We start from the raw sequence: 22368 nt of genomic DNA, 5'->3' as shown, positions 1-22368 counted from the left end.
CCTATGTATTACACCAAGTTCATAGGACAAATAAAAACACAAACCCCAGCCACCTTGTAGGCCCACTTTTGTATATTTGACTATGAAGAGGAAAAACTTTCTCTTACCCATTGTTAAAGACAGAATTAAGCTTAGTTTTGAACTGAAAGCACTGCTCAGTTGACATGATGCATTAGATTTACATACATATTTGTAATACTCATTATTTGACTAGAGCAGTAGACTCTGTGCATGTGCTTGTACCTTTAATGACTGTGTAATAAGGTGTTTGTAAACATCCCCAAGTTTTTGCTAATACATACTCACCTAAATAAGTTACATTAAAATATTGGAAAAATAAAGCGATTCTTTAGATAACCTAAATGATTGTACTGTATATCTCCTGTTTGATATACTGTCCACTCTAGTCTTAGGGCAAAAGAGCAATCAAAGCATCAGGTGCTAAAATTGGTTTCAGTCAGTCCTGTTTATTAGGTACCAGGATTTCTTCTTAGAAGAATGGTAGGACAGGGAAGGCACCATAGGCTTGAAACTTTGTAGTTTATTTTCTGTAGCAAGAGCAGTCCAAATCAGTGACATGAAAATGTTAAATATGCATGTAGTTATCTTGAGTTTTTAATGCCCTCAAACTTTTCTTGGTGTTCAAGCCCTCCTTCATGCCAGTTAAGATTTCTTCTAAAAGTGGAAATCAGCTAGATACTTAACTTCAATCATTTTTATTTGTCTTTGTATGATTTCTTTTGTTACTTTAATATCATTGTCATTAATTGAAGTCCAAATCATCAATGAGATCAGGTAGAACACGTGTACACTAGGATCTTCTGTTCCATTATACTTGCTTTCTTAGCTTATCTTAGTTTCACGATTACAAGAACATCCGCAATCTTTTATTACCATATTTATATTCCTTCTTTGCAAGGCTGGAGATACAAATGTAAGTTTTACAAATATTTAGATTTAAAACCTGACTCCACCACGTCATATCAGTGTAACTTAAAGCTGTCTATGGTGAGGATTTACGAAATCTATAAAATGGTTTTAATAATACTTAGAATTTCATATGAGTTAATACTTGCTAGAATGGAGTTAATGCTTGCTAGGATGCTGTCTGGCATATAGCAGGCACTTGAAGTTTTGTTGCCTTATTGAGTTCCTCTGAATTAGTTGATTTCATATCATCTGTTGCTAACTTTTTTCCTCCTTAATATAATATTTTGGATTCCTGACTGACGCTTTTTAAGTAATTGAATTTTAAATACGTAACAAAGTGTTTCTACTAAAATTTTTAACATTAAATTACTTCTGTAGATATAGAACTAATAATAGCACAAACTGTGGTGATTGTATAAGAATATACAATAAGAAGCATATTGCATGGATCCCCTCAAGCATATGCAACAAGATACTCTGGGGTTCCTGAATATTTCCTCAGTATTTCCTTTGGTTTAATGTACATGCTGAATTTTGTTCACTTAGTAGTAATTTTGTCTGATTTCTACCCCCCCAGCCATGAAGTGCTATTAAATGTTTATTGGTTTTTGCAATTTAAATAATATTTTTAACTAGTATTACTCATTTTATTAACCTATTAGGTCTTTGGAGAAATGACTGTTTCTAGATCTACCACAGGGAAATATAAGACTTGAAAAGTATTATGCCTTTTTCAAAAATGAGAAAATGTTTATACAGATCAATATTGCAGTATCAAAACAATAGAGTCAGCTCTCATTTGCCAAATCTGTGACAATTGGAGCATTATAGAATGATAACATGAATCATGACGTTTTCAGTGTGTAAGTCCTTGAGTCCATAATGATATAAATAAATACACGAAGGGAAGGAAGGAAGGAAGGAAATGTCAACAAAAAGTATAGAAAAAAATAGATGATAAAACTGATTGAAAGTTTTATGAGGACCATAATACTGACATAGTATCAAAGTATTGTTCCACAAGTTATTAATTATAAAGAGGAAAGTTATAAGTCTTTAGTGGAGAAGCTTGGTGGCAATGCCTTAAATAAGTGATTTCAGTTGACATTAATAGTGGGATAAACTGAGATGACATCATGACAAGTGGTTTCTGGTGACAATGTATGGGGAAAATGTAGCATTACTTTTGTGGTATTTCTTGCCAAATGTGCATAATCCAAATCTAACTAGAGGAAATAGGAACCAAACTCAAATTGAATGGCATTAGATACGTAGCTTTGTGCTTTAAAATGGCCAAGCCATTTTAACCATAAAAAACACATTAGAAAACTCAGGCAACTCTTAACTTTGAGGAAAAAACTGCATGCAATGTGTGAGCCTAGATTTGATTGTGAGCTGTGAAAAAGGAAAGCATAAAGCACATTACTGGGACAGTTAACAAAATTTAATATAGGATATAGGTCAAATTAATAATCTTTACTTAATCTTAAAATCAGTTAAGTTCTTGTTATTAAGAAATAAACCTAGTTTTAAGGAGTAAAAGTATCCAGCTTTCCGTTCAAATGGCTCACAAAATGATACATATGTGAATAAATAGAAGCTGATAAAACAGATGGGCAGACTGTAAACAATTGGTATATATAAGTAAAGAATAATTTCTTGTATTATTTTAGCACCTGAAATTTTTTGGAAAAGAAACTTACACCTTGCTTCTACCCTTTTGTGTGTTCTTCCCTCCCTCTGCCACAAATTCTGCCAAGTAAGCGCAAACACATTTTTAGACAAAGAGCTCTAAGGGATAAAAAGCAGCTGTAGTGGCAGTTTAGAGTTTAGCTGCATAATTCAAAATCGGCACTCTTGAAAAATCAGGAAACTTCTATGTCATTGAAAGTAATTTTCTACAATTTTGGAAACCTGAAGTTTGGGTAGTTGATGCTTTCAAGGAAGTAAGCAATAAAATTTTGGGAATGCTAGCAGATAATGCTTATGCATGTGGAAGTGGAAGTTCAAAGTAGCCATGGTATGTGGGCCTCCTCTTTCCTAGTGCAACCCTGATAAATCTTAAGCATTCTTTTTATTCAATCTTTTATAGCAAATCAACATTTTACTTCTAATTCAAGTTTTTAATGGTATGTAAAATCTTGTCATTTTGATGATTTGGGTTACTTTTACCAATAAGAAGCCCATACAATTAGAATTCTTTGACATCAGTATTGAGAATGTTACAAATTCCAACAGATGCTAACTGAGAAATATTGGAACTAATTGCTGAAGAGGAATTTTATAATTTCCAAATCCTCTATAACTTGCCTCAGAATTCTGAAAAGTGTTCGATTCCTGAGGGCTTGACAACACTATCTGAGGCATTTATTCCCACTATCTTCTGTTCTGCACAAACCAATGTAGTCATTTTCAAGCAGAGAACTTTATCCAGTCCTTCTTCTTCTTTTGTGACTTATTTTGCTTCATATTTAGAAAAATAACCTTATGAGAATTTTTTAAGACAGGATTTTATGTTGTAAACTCGTATTTTAGTTGAGTTCTGCCTTTTTCAATGAACCATCTCATACACACAAAATACTATCCATAGAATTTTAAAGAAAATACATGCTTTTATTTTTTTCCTTTACTTTCTAATTGGCAAACACTGAGAATTTTTCACCCAGCATATAATGTTGATAAAATAAGTCCGAAGTACTTACTTATGTTTAAGAAATAAAGGACTTTCCGCCTAGGAAAGGCTGAATTACCAATACATGTTTTCACAGTCATAATAAAAGGGTAGGTTTTTTGTTTTTGTTGTTTAGTTTTGTTTTTTGTTTTAATTTGAGACATTCATAGCCTGCTTAATTGAGCTAACTGTATGATAACTATCAAATGCAGTAACATCTGTCACTTAAATTTTTCTGTTAATGCTCTTAATGTTACTGTGTATACTAAAACACTACAATGGCAAGTGTTAGTATAGCAAAAGAAAAAGTGAAGGGGGAAAAGTCATAGACTTTACTCATGGAATTTCTTAAGTATATGTGAAAAATTGAAGGGGGCCTATGCTGAAAAATTACTATTGATAGCACATTGAATAGGTCACATTTTCATTTCAACTATGTAAGTGTTTATTTTTGTGGGGGCAGTAAGATTTGTCTGAATTCCACTATTAGAGTTTGCTTATTAATGATAAATGATTGCTGACTTCTTAGTTCCTTTGGTTCAAGTCAACAGTGATGTGGATATACATGTGTGTAATACAGAATTTTTGTTAATTTTCAGACAATGAAGACTACGATCCACAAACAGTGAGGCTTGGAAGTAGATATAGTCATGTTCAAGAAGTTCAAGAACGGCTTAACTTCCTTAGGTTAGTTTTAAATAATTAGTGCAGTCCTTTTGAAGGCAAACATAATTCTTCATTATGTTAGTATTACTCATAGCAAAGTATTTTTTAGGTGGCCATTTCATCCTGGAATATTTTCCCACATAAGAACCATTGCTGAAAGCTAATGTAACATTTCCTATACATTCATTACTAAATATTTTTTAATTATTGGCTAAACTTTTTTTTTTTTTTTGAAGAATAGAGCTTATATTTATATATGTTAGAAACTAAAGTTTATTTTTCATACATTTTCATACTTTGAACTATAGGACTGGAAAACAGTCAGCGGGGACATTTTCATTAATGCTTTCATGGGCAGTAATGAACAGGGTAGTTGGCATGTTTTGGTACTTTGTTTATTCTAACAATGGCAGATAAAGGCCATCTACAAGTATATATAATAACATTACTTAAGATGGGGATAAGGAAAAATAGTTTATCTTTTAAGCCAAAGCTCAGTGCTCAATAATACTGAATTTACTCAGTAATGTTTAGCTTTAAATGACATGGGTATGTATGTATGGATATGGCTGTATAGCTTGAAAGTGACAGATTTCTTAGGATTTCAGTTACCATCCCATAACAAAATATATTTGAATCATAAGTATACTAAGAAAGAATGCTCAGATTGTCAGTTTTTAATAAAATTTTGCATTTCTTATTTTCATATATTTTTGGGGAATTTTTCTTTAAATTATGTTTTATACTGTATTTCTGTTACTGAACCACGTAGTAATTTATGGGGAAATATTTAGATAGACATATAATCTACTTTCTAAGCCAATCCATAGATAACTTAAGAATGTCAAAATCTGCCAGATTGATATGCTTTTTCCAGATGCAAGTGTTTACACATTGCAACTTAGAAAAATTCTAGTCATCAGATTTTATGGCATTTATTTTAAATGCTCCCTCCCTTTTCTTAACCATCCCTCTGTCTTTTAACCAGAAAAGTTTCTGCCTCATATCTAGAGTCTTTGTCATAGTGGGCCACTGTTATTGAAGACTGTGTACTGTATCCCTTTGATATACTGGAATACAAAAAATGGTTTAGAATTTACCTACTCTATCAAAGTTTAGAATCAGACCTTTTATAGTTCCTATTCCATAAATACCAAGTAATGCAATTCACTAAAGGGAAAAGGAACTAAGAGTTAATGCTTACTGTGTGTACTTTGCTTTGTGTTAATCCCAGATTCTCTTGGCAACCCTGTAAGACAAATAATAATACATTTTGAAATTAAAAAAAAAAGAATCTAGGGAAACTAAGTTGTTTGAAATCACACAACCAGTGTATGGTGGAACTGGAATTACTCATCTAGTGTGTCTCACTTTGAAGTTTCTGAAGTTTCTATGACAGAGTGATTTTTCAAACTTATTTCGGAGCCTTAGTTTGAAAATTGTTGCATTTTATTATTCTGGGCCTCATGTTGCTCATTTGTAAGTCAGAGGGATTAGGTAGAATTAAAAACTGAAAACTTACTATTCAGATTAAAATTAGCTTCTGTTTTCTTTCATTATTTATCATAGAAATAACACACAGTAAGTAGAGGAATGCCAGAGGAAACGAGAATCTAATTGAAGGAACTACTTCTAACTGAAGACTGCTTTAAGCAGAATCATCAGCTTCATTGTAGTCTTGCTTTAATGGACAACTACTAATCACACAACTAAAAAGCCTCTGAGGAGAACTTCCTAAAACATACTAGTGCATACTGACATAGAAATAAGCTTAAAGTATGTAGATTATTTTATTTATTGTGATAGATATTGAGTATAATATTTTCAGAAATTAAAAAAAAATTTTTGAGGAACTTTCTTTTATAACAACATTCAATTTTCTTTGAAAACCACTTAATGTAATACTCCATTTTGCAGTGAAGTAACATAAGCAGAGAACTAAATTAGTACCTGATTTCAAAGTCTGAACTTCTTGAGAGCATAGAGAAGCCTTTAGTAAATAAATGAACTAATATCAGGGTTTGTTTTTTTTTTACTGCTAGATAATACAGTTAAGAAGTAAGTTCTTTTGAGAGAATACTTTATTTAAATTGTGAATGTGGTAAATGTTTTGTTTCAGATATATTGAAATAAATGATGTTTGAGGATAAAATTGCACAAACCTAATTCCTGATTTTTTAATTTTTCCAAGATTTTTACTGAAGGATGGCCAACTGTGGCTCTGTGCTCCTCAGGCAAAACAAATATGGAAATGCTTAGCAGAGAATGCAGTTTACCTTTGTGATCGTGAAGCCTGTTTTAAGTGGTATTCCAAGTTAATGGGGGATGAACCAGACTTGGATCCTGATATTAATAAGGACTTCTTTGAAAGTAATGTACTTCAGCTTGATCCTCTCCTGTTAACTGAAAATGGAATGAAATGTTTTGAACGATTCTTCAAAGCTGTTAATTGTCGAGAAGGAAAACTAGTAGCAAAAAGAAGAGCCTATATGATGGATGATCTAGAACTAATAGGATTAGACTACCTTTGGAGGGTAAGTATGAAGTAGGAACTCATGTTTGCAAACATTGTACATGAAGTGGTTTCTAAAAAATGGTTAAGTAATCATAATGTTGTTTATAAGTCATGTGTGTTTAATCCTACTCTGATGCTTGTCTTAGGAATTGGGGGGTGGCAGTGAGGATACAATTAGGAATTGTTCATCTTAAGCTTCTTATTATGTCACTCTTACTTCCCACTGCTTTGGATCCTCCTCCACCTGCCTTAAATTATCTAACACTAATGCTTCTTTTTACTAGAATTTTTCCAGATGTATGCAGGTTCAACTATTGTCTGCCTGCACAGTCTTTTACCCCTCCCTTTATGAAAGTTGTTAGCTTACTTACATATAAGTTTCATCTTGCATTTATTGTACATTTACTGACAAAATGAGTGATGGACAGAAGGGATTATTAGTTGGAAGGAGTTATAAATTAATACCTTTACAGACACAGTTTAATTTGTTATATGTTTAAGTACCTGGGAGAAAAATGCTGTATTCTACGTATGGCATTTTTCATCTTGGTAAGTAAATCTTGTTACCATCTCTAAAATATGTTACTGTATTATAATTGTGTATCACATAGTTATATAAATGACATTATTATGTTTCAGCTTATTTTATTTTGGATGTTCATCTTTGTTAACCGTAGGCAATTAAGGTATTTGCTGTGGTCTTTTGTTAAAGTCACTGGTTTTTCTCAGCTTGGTGTCCATGTCCCCTTAATCCCTTTCTTTTCCCCTTCCCCAAACATCTCAAAGGGTCAGCCCTGAAACACCCTCTCACAGCCATAAGACTCTAAACATAGTGTGAAACCTGTGATTTCGTTAGCTAAGTGACAAAGATGTGCGTAAATTTCTAGGGTTGACAGGATTGCTCTGAGTTTTTCATGTAAATGTTTTCACTTATTTGAATTTCTTAAAATCTCACACCTTGGAAGAATTGAGGATATAATTTTGACTTAAGAGCCGAATTAAAATATATCTTGAATGTTGCTAATACTTTAATTTTTGGATCTAGGTTGTAATTCAAAGTAATGATGACATTGCCAACAGAGCTATAGATCTCCTTAAAGAGATATACACAAACCTTGGCCCCAGGTTACAGGTCAATCAGGTGAGGACTGAAGTGCATAAAAACTTTCACTACAATTAGATTGAAAGTAATCTTGTGTTTAGTACAATCTTATTAAACTTAAAATTAATTTAAAAACTAAAAATTAATTTTTAACTCTGGTCAAAAATATTTAAGTGTTTAATGCACATTTGTCCCTTACAAAATACTAATTCAATGACTCTTTTCTTGATAATTATCTTTAATTGGCTAAGATTATTTTAAGTATAATTATTATTGTATGCTGAAACAGCCAAAATTTTACTTTGATACTCAGTCTAGGCTTTTTTTTTTTTAATAATTGATGTATACTTCTTTGTTTTCTTACTATCAGCTTCCTTTTGTGTTTTGTTACTGATTACGTACACTGTGATTAAGAGTTACCTAGAAGTTGAAATTTTACTGTCTTTAGTTGGATTAATGTCACATTTGGTTTTAAATTTCGAAGTGACTTGAACTTTTATCTATAGATTGTTATCCATGAAGACTTCATTCAGTCTTGCTTTGATCGTTTGAAAGCTTCATACGATACACTGTGCGTTTTGGATGGTGACAAAGACAGTATTAATTGTGCAAGACAGGAAGCCATTCGAATGGTTCGGGTATTAACTGTTTTAAGGGAATATATAAATGAATGCGATAGTGATTATCGTGAGGAAAGAACGATTCTACCTATGTCAAGGTTTGTACGAAACTGATCTTCTGATGTTAATTTGCAGTTACTTATTTTTCTTAGCCAGTTATTTGGGAAAGTTATGACATACAGATTAAAAGGACAATAAAGAAATTTTTAATTTCAAGATTTCAATGCCCTGCCTTTTAAGAATGTTATTTGCATCTCAGAGATACTTTTTTAAAAATATAGAAAGTTTTAGAGTTCTATTTTGGAGAGATATTATGCTCCAAGCTATTACTATCCATTAAGGGTGGCACTGGTATTTTGCAGTTGATGTTTTTATTTTGATGTTACTTGATTGTAGTGTTAAAAATGAAGTTCTTTAAAGCTGCTTATTCAGCAAATGTGACAGAATATTTTTAAATGGTTTTTGCTAAGATTTCTTTAAATTTAGAAACTACTGTAAACTAATTGGTATAGTTAAATTATTTATAAATTATGTGATATAAATGATATGATTAAATGACAAACTAAATTATTTAATAATAGGTTAAATGGCATTTCTAATTTATACATCTAGAGGGAAATCTTATAGAATAAGCACCATCAGATTTCTTTAAATTATCATATTTTAAATGAAAAATGTAAAATTGCTACTTTAATATGATTTTTGAAGTTTGTATCTACTCTTGAGAAGAGAATATAACCGGGTAAATATTTTGGAATGAATTTCTTTTTAACAATTTTAAATAATTTTAAGTAAAAATATGCATTTTAACACTTTTGTTGGCAGTCCCAAGCTGGAGATCATCTCTTCCACATTTAAAAATAATCTTGGTGAATTGAGCTTTTATAACTTAAAATTAAATGATGTATTATTCATGTCTGTGTTATAATTTATCATTAGTAGAAATTTTTGTTCTGCAATCATAAAGACAAAGATTAATAGCAATGGAATGTAACTGTGTCATGTTTCCAACATTAATTATGGTGTTTATAGTTGAACATAAAATTGTTATTTTCGATATCCTAAAAACAAAATAAGCATTCCTTCCTCTTAAAGCTTGGTGAGACTATGTTAAATTTATAGCTTTATGTCTTGGCCATCCACTGAGTATGATTGTTTTTTTCTTTTCCCTCAGAGCATTCCATGGTAAACACCTCTCTCTTATTGTTCGATTTCCAAACCATGGCAGACAGGTTGATGACTTGGACATATGGTCTCATACAAATGATACAGTTGGTTCAGTACGACGATGTATTCTCAATCGTATTAAAGCAAATTTAGCACATACAAAAGTTGAACTCTTTGTGGGTGGTGAGCTGATAGATTCTGAAGATGACAGAAAGCTAATTGGTCAATTAAACTTAAAAGATAAATCAGTAAGTACATATAATTTTCAGATACTCTCCCAAAATTAAACATCTAGGGTGTTTTTTTCATTTGTTCCATAAGTGTATTTTGAGAATCTTAACTGTTGTGTGCAGTCTTCTGTTGTTAGGTATTTGGATTATAACCCCAAATTAGGTGGATATCTTGGCACCAGTATAGTAGACAAAATAAACTACTAGTGGTTATTTGTGGTAGAACTTTTAAATTGTAGCTCTAAAATTAAAACATGAAATATTTTTTAGCCTTTTGCTGTATCTAGTTTCTGTATTTTATGAAAGTATTTTCTACTGTCTTTGCTACTAATATATGCTATCATTTTCAGGTAATTACAGCCAAACTTACACAAGTAAGTTCCAATATGCCTTCTAGCCCTGATAGTTCTTCTGATTCCTCAACTGGATCTCCTGGAAACCATTGTAATCGCTACAGTGATGGTCCTAATCCAGAAGTGGAAAGTTTTTTGCCTGGGGTGGTAAGTAGATAATTGTATGTACATTCTTCTTGTAAGAAAAGTTTTTTGCCTGGGGGTGGTAAGTAGATAACTGTAAGTACATTCTTCCTTGATCATACAAAGAAATGTGTATGAAATCCATGGTTTACAAAACTGAACACCTATCACAAAAAAGTTACTCAGAATAGCTTAGAAAGCTTAATACATGATTAAGTTTGCATCATGAGGGATCAGTGGAATTGTAAAAGTGAAAAAATGGGAGAGGCAGATAATTTCAGGTAGTAAAAATGGCATATGAAAAAAATAAGTAGAAAACTTACTTGGGGAAAAAGTTTAGGTTAATACTGAATAACAAAATGTTTTACAGATATATGACTTTTATATTCTATATTCCAGATAATGTCACAGCATCCCAGATATATCTCTTTCCTTTGGCAAATTGCAGACTTAGGTAGCAGTCTGAATATGCCAACTCTTAGAGATGGAGCAAGAATACTTATGAAACTTATGCCACCAGGTAAGAAAAATACCTTTCCACTCCCTTCCCCACATTGCCTCTGTTACTGACAAGTTGTATGATGGACAAATTTTGTTTTCTGTGAGATATGCTTTGTTGTATAGTCTGTAACATAGATCATGTGTCATTTATATCATTGCTGACAAATTTCCCATGGATGAAATAATATTTTGGAGCATATAATGTAGAAATTATCTTTAGTTAACGAATGCCACAATTCAGAAATTCAGGATTCTTCAAAGGCTGTAATAAAAAATAGTCATCTACCTCACTGATCCTTACCCTCCATTTCTATTTCAAAAAGAATATCTGTTTTGATATTTTACCTATCATTATTGCATATACCAATTTCTCTCTAAAACAATATGTTTACATTATTAATTTTTATGTCAGGTTGAAATATACACTGATGTATATAGTGTGGATGAAAATATATTTCTTACATTTTTTGTGATCCCTTAGTTTTTACTCAAACATATATTCATTATTCATATTTTCAAGACTGGAAATATAATGGGAATAAAATATATTATTAACATTAAAAAAGACTATATGTGAAAATCTTCTAGCTTTCTCACACCTGTTTATTCTGGTTTTTAAAATTTCCCCCTTTTCATTTGCTTGCCTTTTTTTGTGCTATTTATTGCCAAATCTCGCATATTCTCTTCAGTAATTTTTGAAAACAGTTTTCCACATAGTCAGAAATATTAAGCTCTATTTTTCTCAGATATTTTCTCCTTTTGCTCCAGTTTGTTTCTCTTTGATACAGTTACCATTCTGGGGCTTTTTTTTAAATAGGACTTTGTATGGTAGATCCTCTAGTATATGATGTCTTGGGACTTATTCTTGAGTCAGTCCCCATTGCTGAAGTATATACTCTTCCTTAGTAAGGGTACATGAGAAGCAGACTTTTTTTTTAAGGTCACTTATTTAAATATAACTAAACTCTCACTATATATGGTTTTATTGGGTTTTTTTTACTTTCTGTAATTTGAGTGTACAATTGTAGATTGGAAGTTTCTTCTAATACAGTTTCATAGCACTGTTGACTGATAGGAAGACTGAAGCCATTTGTATGTTAATTTTCTTTCTATTGAGAATGCTTTTTTTAAAAAAACAAAAACAAAAACCTTGAGTTCTGAAATCTTATGATGACTTACCTTTGGGTGAAATCTTGTTTTGCTGTGGTGCTGGGTACTCAGTGGATCATATCAGTTAAAAGATTAATTGCTTCAGATTTTAGACATCTGAAATTTTTTTTCTCATATTTTCTCATTGTTTTATTTGTGCCGTGGGAAATTTTTTATTCATCAAATGTGATTTTGGATTTACTAAATCGATTTTACTTAGCATTTTATTTCTCTTACTCTATTCTAGTTTGTTTTTTCTTTTGTTGAGGATTATGTTGATACAACTCTCAGTTGACTCTTTTAGCCTGTTGTAACATTTTCATGTTTTTTTCCTACATTACTTCATATAGTTGTTTCATTTTATGAACATTTTACAGTATTTCTACTATAATAGGCTGTTTGTGTTGCTGTAAACTTTATGTTCTGTGAAACCCTGCATATGTTATTGCCATAGAGGAAATCACAAAATTATAGAAAGTAGGAGGTCCAGTACAACTTTTTCTTTCTTAAACTGTATGAGTGTAATTAGTCTGGTATTCTGTCATCCCCTGAGATGGTAATTCGACTTTTCTTCAGATAAGGACATTCTGCTATATAACAACAAATTACACGTGTAAACCAGAAAAGTAATGCTGATGTTTTTCTTTCATGTAATTGCCAATCCTGTTAAGTTTTACTTCTGCTTAAGTTTCACCAGTTACTCTCGTAACAGTCTTTGGAATAGAGATTGGAAAACGTTTTCTGATAAAGACTAGACAATAAATATTTTAGGCTTTGTAGGCCAAGAGGCAAAAATCAAGAATATTATGTAGGTACTCAAAATACAAATTTCATTTTTTTTGACGTAGTTTTTACATAAACAGTTACTCTGGTTATTGTTCCATGACGATTGTATAAAAGGCACTTATAGTATTTTCTTGTGTCTCAGTATTTGATTTTTAGCGTGTGATTACATTGTATTTAATCACTTTGAATTTCAGGCTAGGTGGGAAGCTCTTCAGTTGCACAGCTGACTGTGTTTTGAAATACGGAAATTTCCTTGCAGTTATATCAAGGTTTTAAAAATGTTACAGGAGCTGTAGTTTGAATTTGGAAAATATATCTGCTGTAAATTTATGTAGAAATGGGTATTCTTATTGTTTGATTTAACTTTGACATAGTGGAAGTATATTGCTCAGTATTACAGTTGTCTCTTGGAATCCCTGGTGGGTTGGTCATAGAACCCTCATGGATACCAAAATCTGTGATGATCAAGTCTCATATAAAGGCACAGTACTTGCTTATAACCTGTGCACATCCTCCCATATACTTTGTACCTCTGCATTTCTTCTAATATCTAATTAATACAATGTAAATTTTATGTAAATCGTTGTTATACTGTGTTGTTTAGTGAATAGTGACAAAAGTCTATGCTATTCAGTACAGCCAGTGGACCTAACTACACATCAGCAACAACATAACCTTTCTTTATCACTTACAGATTGCTTTCTTTTAATGACCTGAAGGAAAAATAATAAAATAGCATTACTAAGACCGAAGTACAAATACAAAATTTAATTATCAGTAGAATAAAATAGAAATTTACCCTTCCAAACACACTATGTAAATGTTCACCAAAGTCTTGATTCTTCTGTCTTAATACCATGATGATGTTGATGTTGATAATGTTGTTCTTGTCATCGTCACTGCCAGTAATTCCTGTATGGTGCCTGTAGTGTGCTGATGTGGTGAGGCAGTGAGATATGAACATTGTAACTAAGCCATGAAACTCTAGGCTAACTTGAACCTTCTGGCAATAGGTCAAAAGGGTTGTCTGTGTTTGAAGAATTGGGTTGCAGACTTTGATGCTTTGGAGGAGATCAATAATGTCAGCATCATTGAAAGTTGAAGGCTAAGAAAATTTCAAATCTTGGGACTTCAGGGTTTCACAACTGTAGGTGCTTCAGTTAGAAACATTGTTATAGGAAGCTGTATCTTCTTTTTCTTTGCATAATCAAATGGATGGTCCAGTGGTATATGCATGTTGTTACCCCTAAGTGGCACAGAGGCTTCCTTCCTTGGAACGATTGTATTTGAGGATTTTATCTTTTAGCAGTTGGTACCTGTGGAAGGATTGCTGCAAACTTTTGAGCTATCCAGATTGATGGTTCTGCTACCTCTGATTAATCTGCCTGAAATAAATCATTATCAAGTGTAGAGGATTTCAGTAGATCTTTGAGTTCCTTCTTGTTAAGTGTTTCTTTATGCTGTTTTATGTATTGCTCAGGGTCATCCTAGATCATAAGAACCTTCCCCACCAACTTCCTTGCAACATTCACCTGCATTACTGGTGGGGAAATTCCTGAAATCTTTAGCTCTCTTCACTCTATGATGGCTTCTAACATGCATTGACTGTCTTGGGCTTTCAGCCATTTATATCCTTTGCAGTAAACACAGTTGTATCTGTAGTTGTGAAGCTGCTTCTTAAATCCATGATGTTGCAACTAGAGTTCATATGAAGGGCAGCATGAATCTGCCAAAGATGAAATCGGTGTAAGTCACCTTTAGTGCACTTAATGATTCATTGATAATGTGGCTGCAGGAGTGGCAGTGTTAGGAGTCAGGAATATCACTTCTACATGAGGCAGAGAAATGAGATTAGGAATGACCAGGAGCATTGTCAGTGGAGGACCTTGAATGGCAGCCCCTTCTCATCAAATTATTTCTTCTCTTGAGTAATGAAGCATTAGTGGAGCCATGCCAAGGACAAGATGTCCATCACCCAGGCCTTCTTGTTATATTGCCAAAACAGAGAAAGACACTTTTTGTTTCTAAGGGTCAGGGATTATTTCCTCAACAGAGGGGGCTTGGCTTGATCATGTGACCCGCTGCATTGCCATACAGCCCTGGAGTAAAGTGACCTTTTCACGTCTTGAACCCTGGGGGCCTGCTTGACATTCTTATGGTTGTAGGTACAACTGGGCATGTTCTTCCAGAAGAAGCTTGTTTCATCACAGTTGAAGACTTGCTATGGAAAGTAGCCTTTTTATTCTATAAATTTCTCAAGTCCTTCTGGAAAAGATGGTATTACCTCAGCGTCAGGCAGTGTCAGTTATCCAGAATCTTTACTTTTTTTGTTTTGTTTTTGTTTTTTGAGGGGTAGGAGACTGGTAGAAGTTTGTTGGGTTTTGGGGGGTTTTGGTTTGTTTTTGTTTGTTTTGTTTGGTTTGGTTTTTTTGAGGTACCTTGGATTGAACCCAGGAGTTCTCTCATGCCAAACATGATCTCTGCCACTGAACTGTGTCCTTTCCCCCAATGATCTTTAGATTTTTAGGCTGTAGTGCTTTAATTTACATAGCTAGCCTGCTTCTCCTTACTAGTTTTACCCTTTTCCGTCTTCCTCTCATTAACACCCTCACAGCAGTGCTCATGGAGGCTAACTGCTTTTTCACATGCAATTTCGCCATGAACAGGATGTGCTCTGTAACATGTCTTCTAGCCACACATTTAATGTTTTCTCAGACATTACAGGCAATTTATTATGAACCAGAGAGACCATTTTAGGCATTGTATGGGCAACACTAACACTTAAACAAATTTCAGCTTCTTTCTGCTTTATTGTGTGAATGCTACTTCTACAGCCCTCATTGGTAAGCAACTTTCCAAAGTATGTAAGATTTTAATTTCCCTGCTGAGAAGTAGCACTCTTTACGCTCCCTCTTAGCATTTGAGGGGTTGTTTTGACCACTTTACTTTTTAGTAGCCGTTTTTTCACAGAAACAAGTAAGTGGTACACACAAAACAGCAAATGAACAAGATGCAAGGTGAACAACACTGAAACAATGAGTTTCAGAGAGACACTGAGGGTCTGTAAAGTGGTGGGAGGCTGCAGCAGAGTATACTTACAATTCCTTAATTCAGTTGGTTTTAGTGTAATGTTCAGTGCATGAACAATTTAAGTTTTCTTTTTGAAACTTTTATGGACTTTTTTTTTTTTTGCATATAGTAGAACACTTGTACATTGTACCTGCAGTTGTGGACGGCTGACTACTTGTGAATCAGTGTTGGTATCTTCATGAGTTTACTGCAGTATTTTCATATAAATCACTGTTTGCCTTGTAATTAGAGGTTGAATTCATTAAGAAGCATTAAGTCTGCAGCAAAAGCTAAGCTCTGAAACCATTCTGTGTTTGGTATCAGTGTTTGAGAATATTTCTTGTTCAAAAAAAATTTTTTCTTGACAGTGTGAAAAATCACAGTAGAACTTTACTGTTTTGCTAAAACATTAAACTGTTTTGTGGTGGGGCAAGTCAGAATTCCCAAATTTTATTTCCAGCAAAATTTATGGAATGAATAGTGAGCAAATGAATTAGTTTTGCTGCTCTTACTCTGGAATGATCCTTTTGCCTGAATCCTGATTGCTTTTAACGTAAAGTGGTTATTTAGAAGGTAAGATACAGGTACTTAGTGTTTTTTATTTCAGGTGTGTTGCTCCTCTCACCTCACAGTGAACAGTGGTAGGAAATTGTATGCATTTGCATACATATATATGTATATATAGTGGACTATATACATATTTTATATATTACTTATACATATATAATACATCTTATATATTATACATATTATACATATGTATAGTAATTAAATATAATATGTGTAAATATATACATATGTTCCTATTTCCTTGTTTTTATATGTATAAAAGTGTGTGTCTCTACTCAAAGATCATGAGGTTACAGCAGCATCTGCAGTTGTAGTCCAGTTCTACAAGCTTTCTTTTGTTTTCCCTCTTTCCATATTTGAAACTTATCTTCTCTGGTGATGACAACCTCACTCCACATTATCCTTTTATGTATACTTATTTGTTTAATCCTATAATTAGCCAATCCATTTGCTGTATGATTCTTTAGTTCTTTAACTTTCTGAGAGAAGGTTATAGACACCTATACATTTTCATCTGTACTTTTTAAAACATCTTAGTGTGTGTTTTCTAAGAGCAGGAGCTCTTAAGAGTAAGAGCTCTGACATTACCTCAGATTTTATCCAAATCAGAACACGTAATTTTTTTGGTGACTTTGATGACTGATATTTTTGAGAAATACAGACCAGTTGTTTTGTATACTAACCCTCAAAAGTATACAAAACTCAATTTGTATGTTTTCTCATTGTTACTATCCATGACCACACTTAAAAATCTGTGGTACAGTACACATAATATTTACCATCTTGATGTGTTATGTGTTGTTAAGTGTATTCACATTGATTGTGCAGCCAATCTCCAGAATTTTCCCAGCTTGCAAAATGGAATCTCTATACCCATTTAAAACCTCCCTGTTTACCCTCTTCTCCCAGCCCTGAGCAACCAGCATTCTACTTCATATACCTGTAACTTGGACTTCTATAGATACCTGATGGAAGTGGATTAATATAGTATTTGTCTTTATGAGATTGTCTTATTTTTCTTAATATAATGTTCTCAGAGTTCCTCCATGTTGTAGCATGTGTCATAATTGAAGTTTCCTTTCTTGCTGAGGCAGGATTGTATTCCATTATTTGAATATAACACATTTTTTCATCCTTTAGTAGCCATTGAGGTCTTTCTGTTTTTGAAGCTATTATGAATTGTGCTGTAAACATTTATGTACAAGTTTTGGCATGGACATATGTTCGCATTCTCTTGGATGTGTACCTTGGAGAGAAATTGCTAGATTATATAATAACTGTATCTTTAACATATTGTTCAATTGCAGAACTGTTTTCCAAAGTGAGTGCATTGTTTTCTATACCTACAATAAACTATGAAGTTTCCATTTCTCCATATTTTCACCAATACCTGTACTGTTTTCAACTTGACTATATTATCCTATTTGAAGTGATGTCTTAATGTGGTTTTGATTTCCATTTACTTGATGATTAATGATATACTTACTTGTCATTTGTATGTCTTTGGAGAAATGTCTGTTTGCAGTCATTAGTTAACTTTTCTATTTGGTGTTTTATCTTTTTATTTTCGTATTGTAAATATTCTTGGTATATTCAGATACAGGCCCTTAATTGAATAATGTAATTTTGACATATTCCTCTCATTCTGTGAGTTGTCTTTTCACTTCCTAGTGTCCTTTGATGCACAAAAGATTTCATTTTGATGTAGTCCATTTTATCTACTTTTCCTCTTGTCAGTTGTGCTTTTGGCATCCTATATAAGAAATCATTGCCTAACCTAAGATCATGAGGATTTACTGCTAAGTTTTCTTCTAATAGTGAATTATCCTTTGAGTGTATTTTCCATTGTGTTTGTTTTTTTAAGCTATCCATCTTTATGATAATCATGGTAAAAGAAAATGCATGGTTTTCCTTATTTTACATATGGTATACTTTCTCTTGAAACTCAGAATTTTCACTAAAGCTAAAACAGTTTATACATAATGTCGTTTGAGAGAAAAATTGGTAACTTAGTGGAAGGAGCTTGTCTTTGTGTTCCAAGAAGCACTAATTCCTTTTCAGTGTTGCCAGGGTTTTTATTTGTGTTTTTTGTTGGTTTTTTTCTTCAACTGTCTCCAGTGGATGAAGGAGGACTTGTTGATCTGAGGTCCCTGGATAGGAAACTGTTCCTTTCATATTTTATGTTGACAGTTAAAGAGCCCTGGTCAATTATTAACCAATCCAGGTCGAGTTATGTCTTGTAACATTTGATCTTATACCTCAGCTTAATTGAATTTATACATGCTGTTTCATACTTAATACTCTTCAGTATATTAAGTATGAAGTGTTGAGAACATATGAATTATATTTTGCTCTAGTCTATGTCTGTTTTCTTTGCAGATAGCACAACAATAGAAAAATTGAGAACTATTTGTTTGGACCAGGCAAAACTTGGAGAAAATAACCTTGGACCATCTCTTGACTCACTTTTCTTTGGTCCTTCTGCCTCTCGAGTCCTATACCTAACAGAGGTTGGTTTTTTTTCCTTTTGAAAGTTAAAATTAATATATCATGGTAATATTAAGAACATGTATAAGATTATGATCTTTTGAAATAGTTAAAACTTTCTTGGTAATGATAAGGGAAATAGAAATTGTCAGTTATTTTTTTAACACCTTTAATACAGTTTCTCCCCACCCTGCCTTTTTTTTTCCAGGTAGTTTATGCCATGTTAATGCCTGCTGGTGCACCTTTGGCAGACGATTCCTCTGACTTTCAGTTTCACTTCTTGAAAAGTGGTGGTTTATCCCTTGTACTGAGTATGCTAACAAGAAATAACTTCCTGCCAAATACAGATACGGAAACACGAAGGGGTGCTTATTTCAATGGCCTTAAAATAGCCAAACTCCTGTTAACTGCTGTGGGTTATGGCCATGTTCGAGCTGTAGCAGAAGCTTGTCAGCCAGTTGTAGATGGTGCAGATCCTATAAAACCGGTAAAAAAAATTTTGAAGCTTTATGGTTAATGTTTATTTTTTAAAATTAAACTTTTCAGTGATGTTAAGTAGAGAATGCAAATTCAGTTCAATCTATTAAGTTATGTTTGTTTGAAATGTAAATACTCTATTCGGATTACACTGATCTCAGAGGATACCTCATTCCCGTTGAGTCCCTTTAAAAAAAGGGGTTTTTTTTGGGGTTTTTTTTTTTTTTCAGTTGGTCTCATAAAAACTTCACTTAAATCTTCAGTTAACTTAAACATGAAAGGTATTTAAGAACAGGTAGTTAAGAAAAATTTATTTGGCAATGTTACCCATCTTTCCTCCCATCATGACCATTGCAGCTACCACAGCTAACAAAGAATCTCTTTACCCTGGTGGCATTCTTAAAGCACAGTCACCAGTTGTTCTCAAGATATGTAGGGATTTTGAGGCAAAGATTGAATCTCAACTAAGTTTGAGTTTATTTATATAAAATAATGACTTCATTAAATTGCTGAAGATAAAATGCTTTGAGGATACAGGTTTTTTTTTCTTCTTTAGAAATGGGTTAGTTCTTAACTAGGGAAATTTGAATAATTTGTAGATATTTCATATTTAGATCATTGATTATTTTAAGTGGGATAATAATATGGCAGGCTTTAGTAAAAGAAGAGTTATGCTAAATCATTTCTAATAAAATTGGATATCTGGACTTTCTCAAATAATCCTGGGGCGGTTTGGGCAGTTAGTGGGGCAGTCAATGAAATAAGTTTGAACTTTTGTTTATAATTATTGAACCTAGATAATGGGTACTTGAGGGTTACTTACATCCTTTCTACTTTATATAGTTTTGAAATTTTTGTTAAAAAGGGTTAAATATGTACAATAAAATTCAGAGAAGAAATTTGTAGTTCTCTGTCTTTTAAGTATGATTTTGTATTGTGACTTCTGTGTATATTTATATAGAAACAGGTAGGTTTTTCTCATGACCCTTTCCATAGGGCTTAATGAAGTAGAGATGCAGGGCAATTTTATGTATCTCCTGTCATTTTCCCTATAGGAAATGCCATTAAGGGTACAACTGATAACATAGGATAGGATCTAATTTCAGATTGTCAACATTCTAGTAAAGAGCTAAATGAAAAATTAGTATTAAAAATGTGCTTATTGTAGAACCATCTACAATATATGAAAGAGTTACAAATTGATAAATAATATAGCTATTGAGTAAAATCAGTTTTGAGTATTTTTTTCTCATGGTTTTAAGAACTTATTTATAACTTTAAGTAAAATAAAACTATGGTATCTTTTGCATGTTTATATTTTTATTGCTTGTTTTTTTAACTTAATTCCTTTTCTATGAAGAATTTGACACCTTTTTTTTTTAAATAGAAAATGCTCAGTTCTGTCAATATTATAAGTGAAAGGAAACAGTTGTTTTTACCTTGCAGAGCATATTGAATCCTTGTATCAGTTTATTTGAGTTGAACTAGAAATTAATATATTAATAAATAATTTCAGTGTAAAAGTGCTGTAAGACTTTGCTAACCCTAATTAGACCCTAATTAATTAGTGAAATTGAATTAGCAGTTTGAAAATACCATTTTACAAGAAATAGTCTGTTATGCATCTGTTGTATGCCACAAATTGATTGAGGTGAAATGTTAACAAAAGCTTACGTGATTCCTATCTGTGTACAGGTTTGTTTAGGGCAAATTAATAATTGTCTAAGTATATTGAGTTCTTCTATGTTAATCATTATATTTTACCTCATTTAATCATTGGTGTAAATTATTTGTTGAGTCAATCTTATTACTTCCTAATTTGAAAGCAAAAATTTAAGCTTTAAAGAAATGAAATAACTTGGCCCAGATAATAAAAATGATCTGAGAGTTCAACTCAGTGAAGTTGCAGGCTGATTTGGAAACATAACTAAATGTTTCTTCTTTAGAAATGGTTAGTTCTTAACTAGGGAAATTTGAATCATATGTAGAGATGTCATATTTAGAATCATTGATTATTTTAAGTGGGGTAATAATATAGTGGGCTAGGTTAGCTTTTTGTTTGAAATCTCATGTAGTAGCACCTGGCAAGTTGATCTTCAAATATTTATGACATAATTTAAATAATTAATATGTACATAACAATAAATAATAATAATAATTTAAACTTCTCTGATTTGACATTAGAATAGCTGGGAGCCTTATACCTAGTGTTCTTTGTCCACCTAGCGATTATAGGAACAGCTCCCAAATTCCTAAATTTCTTAAAACATCTGTTTTTGAAGAGTGTCTTTACCACAGTTTGACTGTAAAAGGAAAGTAGATAGAGAGGATGGCTAAGAATAAGCTGTGGAGACTTCAGCATGTTTTGGTGTTGAACATTAGAGCATAGGTAGCAAAAGTACCTTTGAACAAAATAAAGAACATTTTAAAGACTAAAAGGGTTGGAAGTGTGTGGTATAAATATAGAAATTAGGGAATAAGAAATTGAAAGTCTATCTGGTACCCCTAGTTTTCTTAGTCGTATCATGGCAAGCATAGTCATCTGCTGTGTGGGAGGGCTTGAGAACGGATTTAACTGGAGACACAGTGAATGAGAAGCAAATGGTTGGGGGTTTTGTGATGTACAAATCTTTGACGTTTAGTTATGTAAGTTAATTTTTTTCAGATTAACCAGGTTACTCATGATCAAGCAGTTGTGCTACAAAATGCCCTTCAGAACACTCCTAATCCATCATCAGAATGCATGCTTAGAAATGTGTCAATACATCTTGCTCAACAAATATCTGATGAGGTTAGTATTAAACTTTGAAAATTCTGGAATCTTGAGTGATTTTTTTTTATTACTCTTGATACAGTCTTTACTTACTTATAAATAAATAAAAATTACCATAATTTGAGGTTAAATAATCTGATATGATCACTTTAGAGTCTGTCTTATTTTAGGTAAGTTTA

The 22368-nt window shown here is 32.5% G+C and overlaps 1 protein-coding gene across 1 annotated transcript in view; it reads left to right on the top strand.

Moving 5' to 3' along the window:
* LOC102507140 (probable ubiquitin carboxyl-terminal hydrolase FAF-X) overlaps window positions 1-22368 on the top strand; it is an 82612-nt gene that overhangs the window by 48537 nt on the left and 11707 nt on the right. The window contains exons 15-24 of the mRNA XM_032474731.1: window positions 4201-4288; window positions 6459-6801; window positions 7828-7923; window positions 8391-8602; window positions 9679-9919; window positions 10252-10401; window positions 10777-10897; window positions 18832-18962; window positions 19148-19426; window positions 22082-22207. Coding sequence (XP_032330622.1) covers window positions 4201-4288; window positions 6459-6801; window positions 7828-7923; window positions 8391-8602; window positions 9679-9919; window positions 10252-10401; window positions 10777-10897; window positions 18832-18962; window positions 19148-19426; window positions 22082-22207 — 1787 coding nt within the window. The remainder of the gene's footprint in view (window positions 1-4200; window positions 4289-6458; window positions 6802-7827; window positions 7924-8390; window positions 8603-9678; window positions 9920-10251; window positions 10402-10776; window positions 10898-18831; window positions 18963-19147; window positions 19427-22081; window positions 22208-22368) is intronic.

This window comes from Camelus ferus, chromosome X (genome assembly GCF_009834535.1).
Source record: "Camelus ferus isolate YT-003-E chromosome X, BCGSAC_Cfer_1.0, whole genome shotgun sequence".
Lineage (NCBI taxonomy): Eukaryota > Metazoa > Chordata > Mammalia > Artiodactyla > Camelidae > Camelus > Camelus ferus.
Note: the sequence above shows the minus strand (reverse complement) of the source record. Positions and strands in the feature narration are given on the sequence as shown.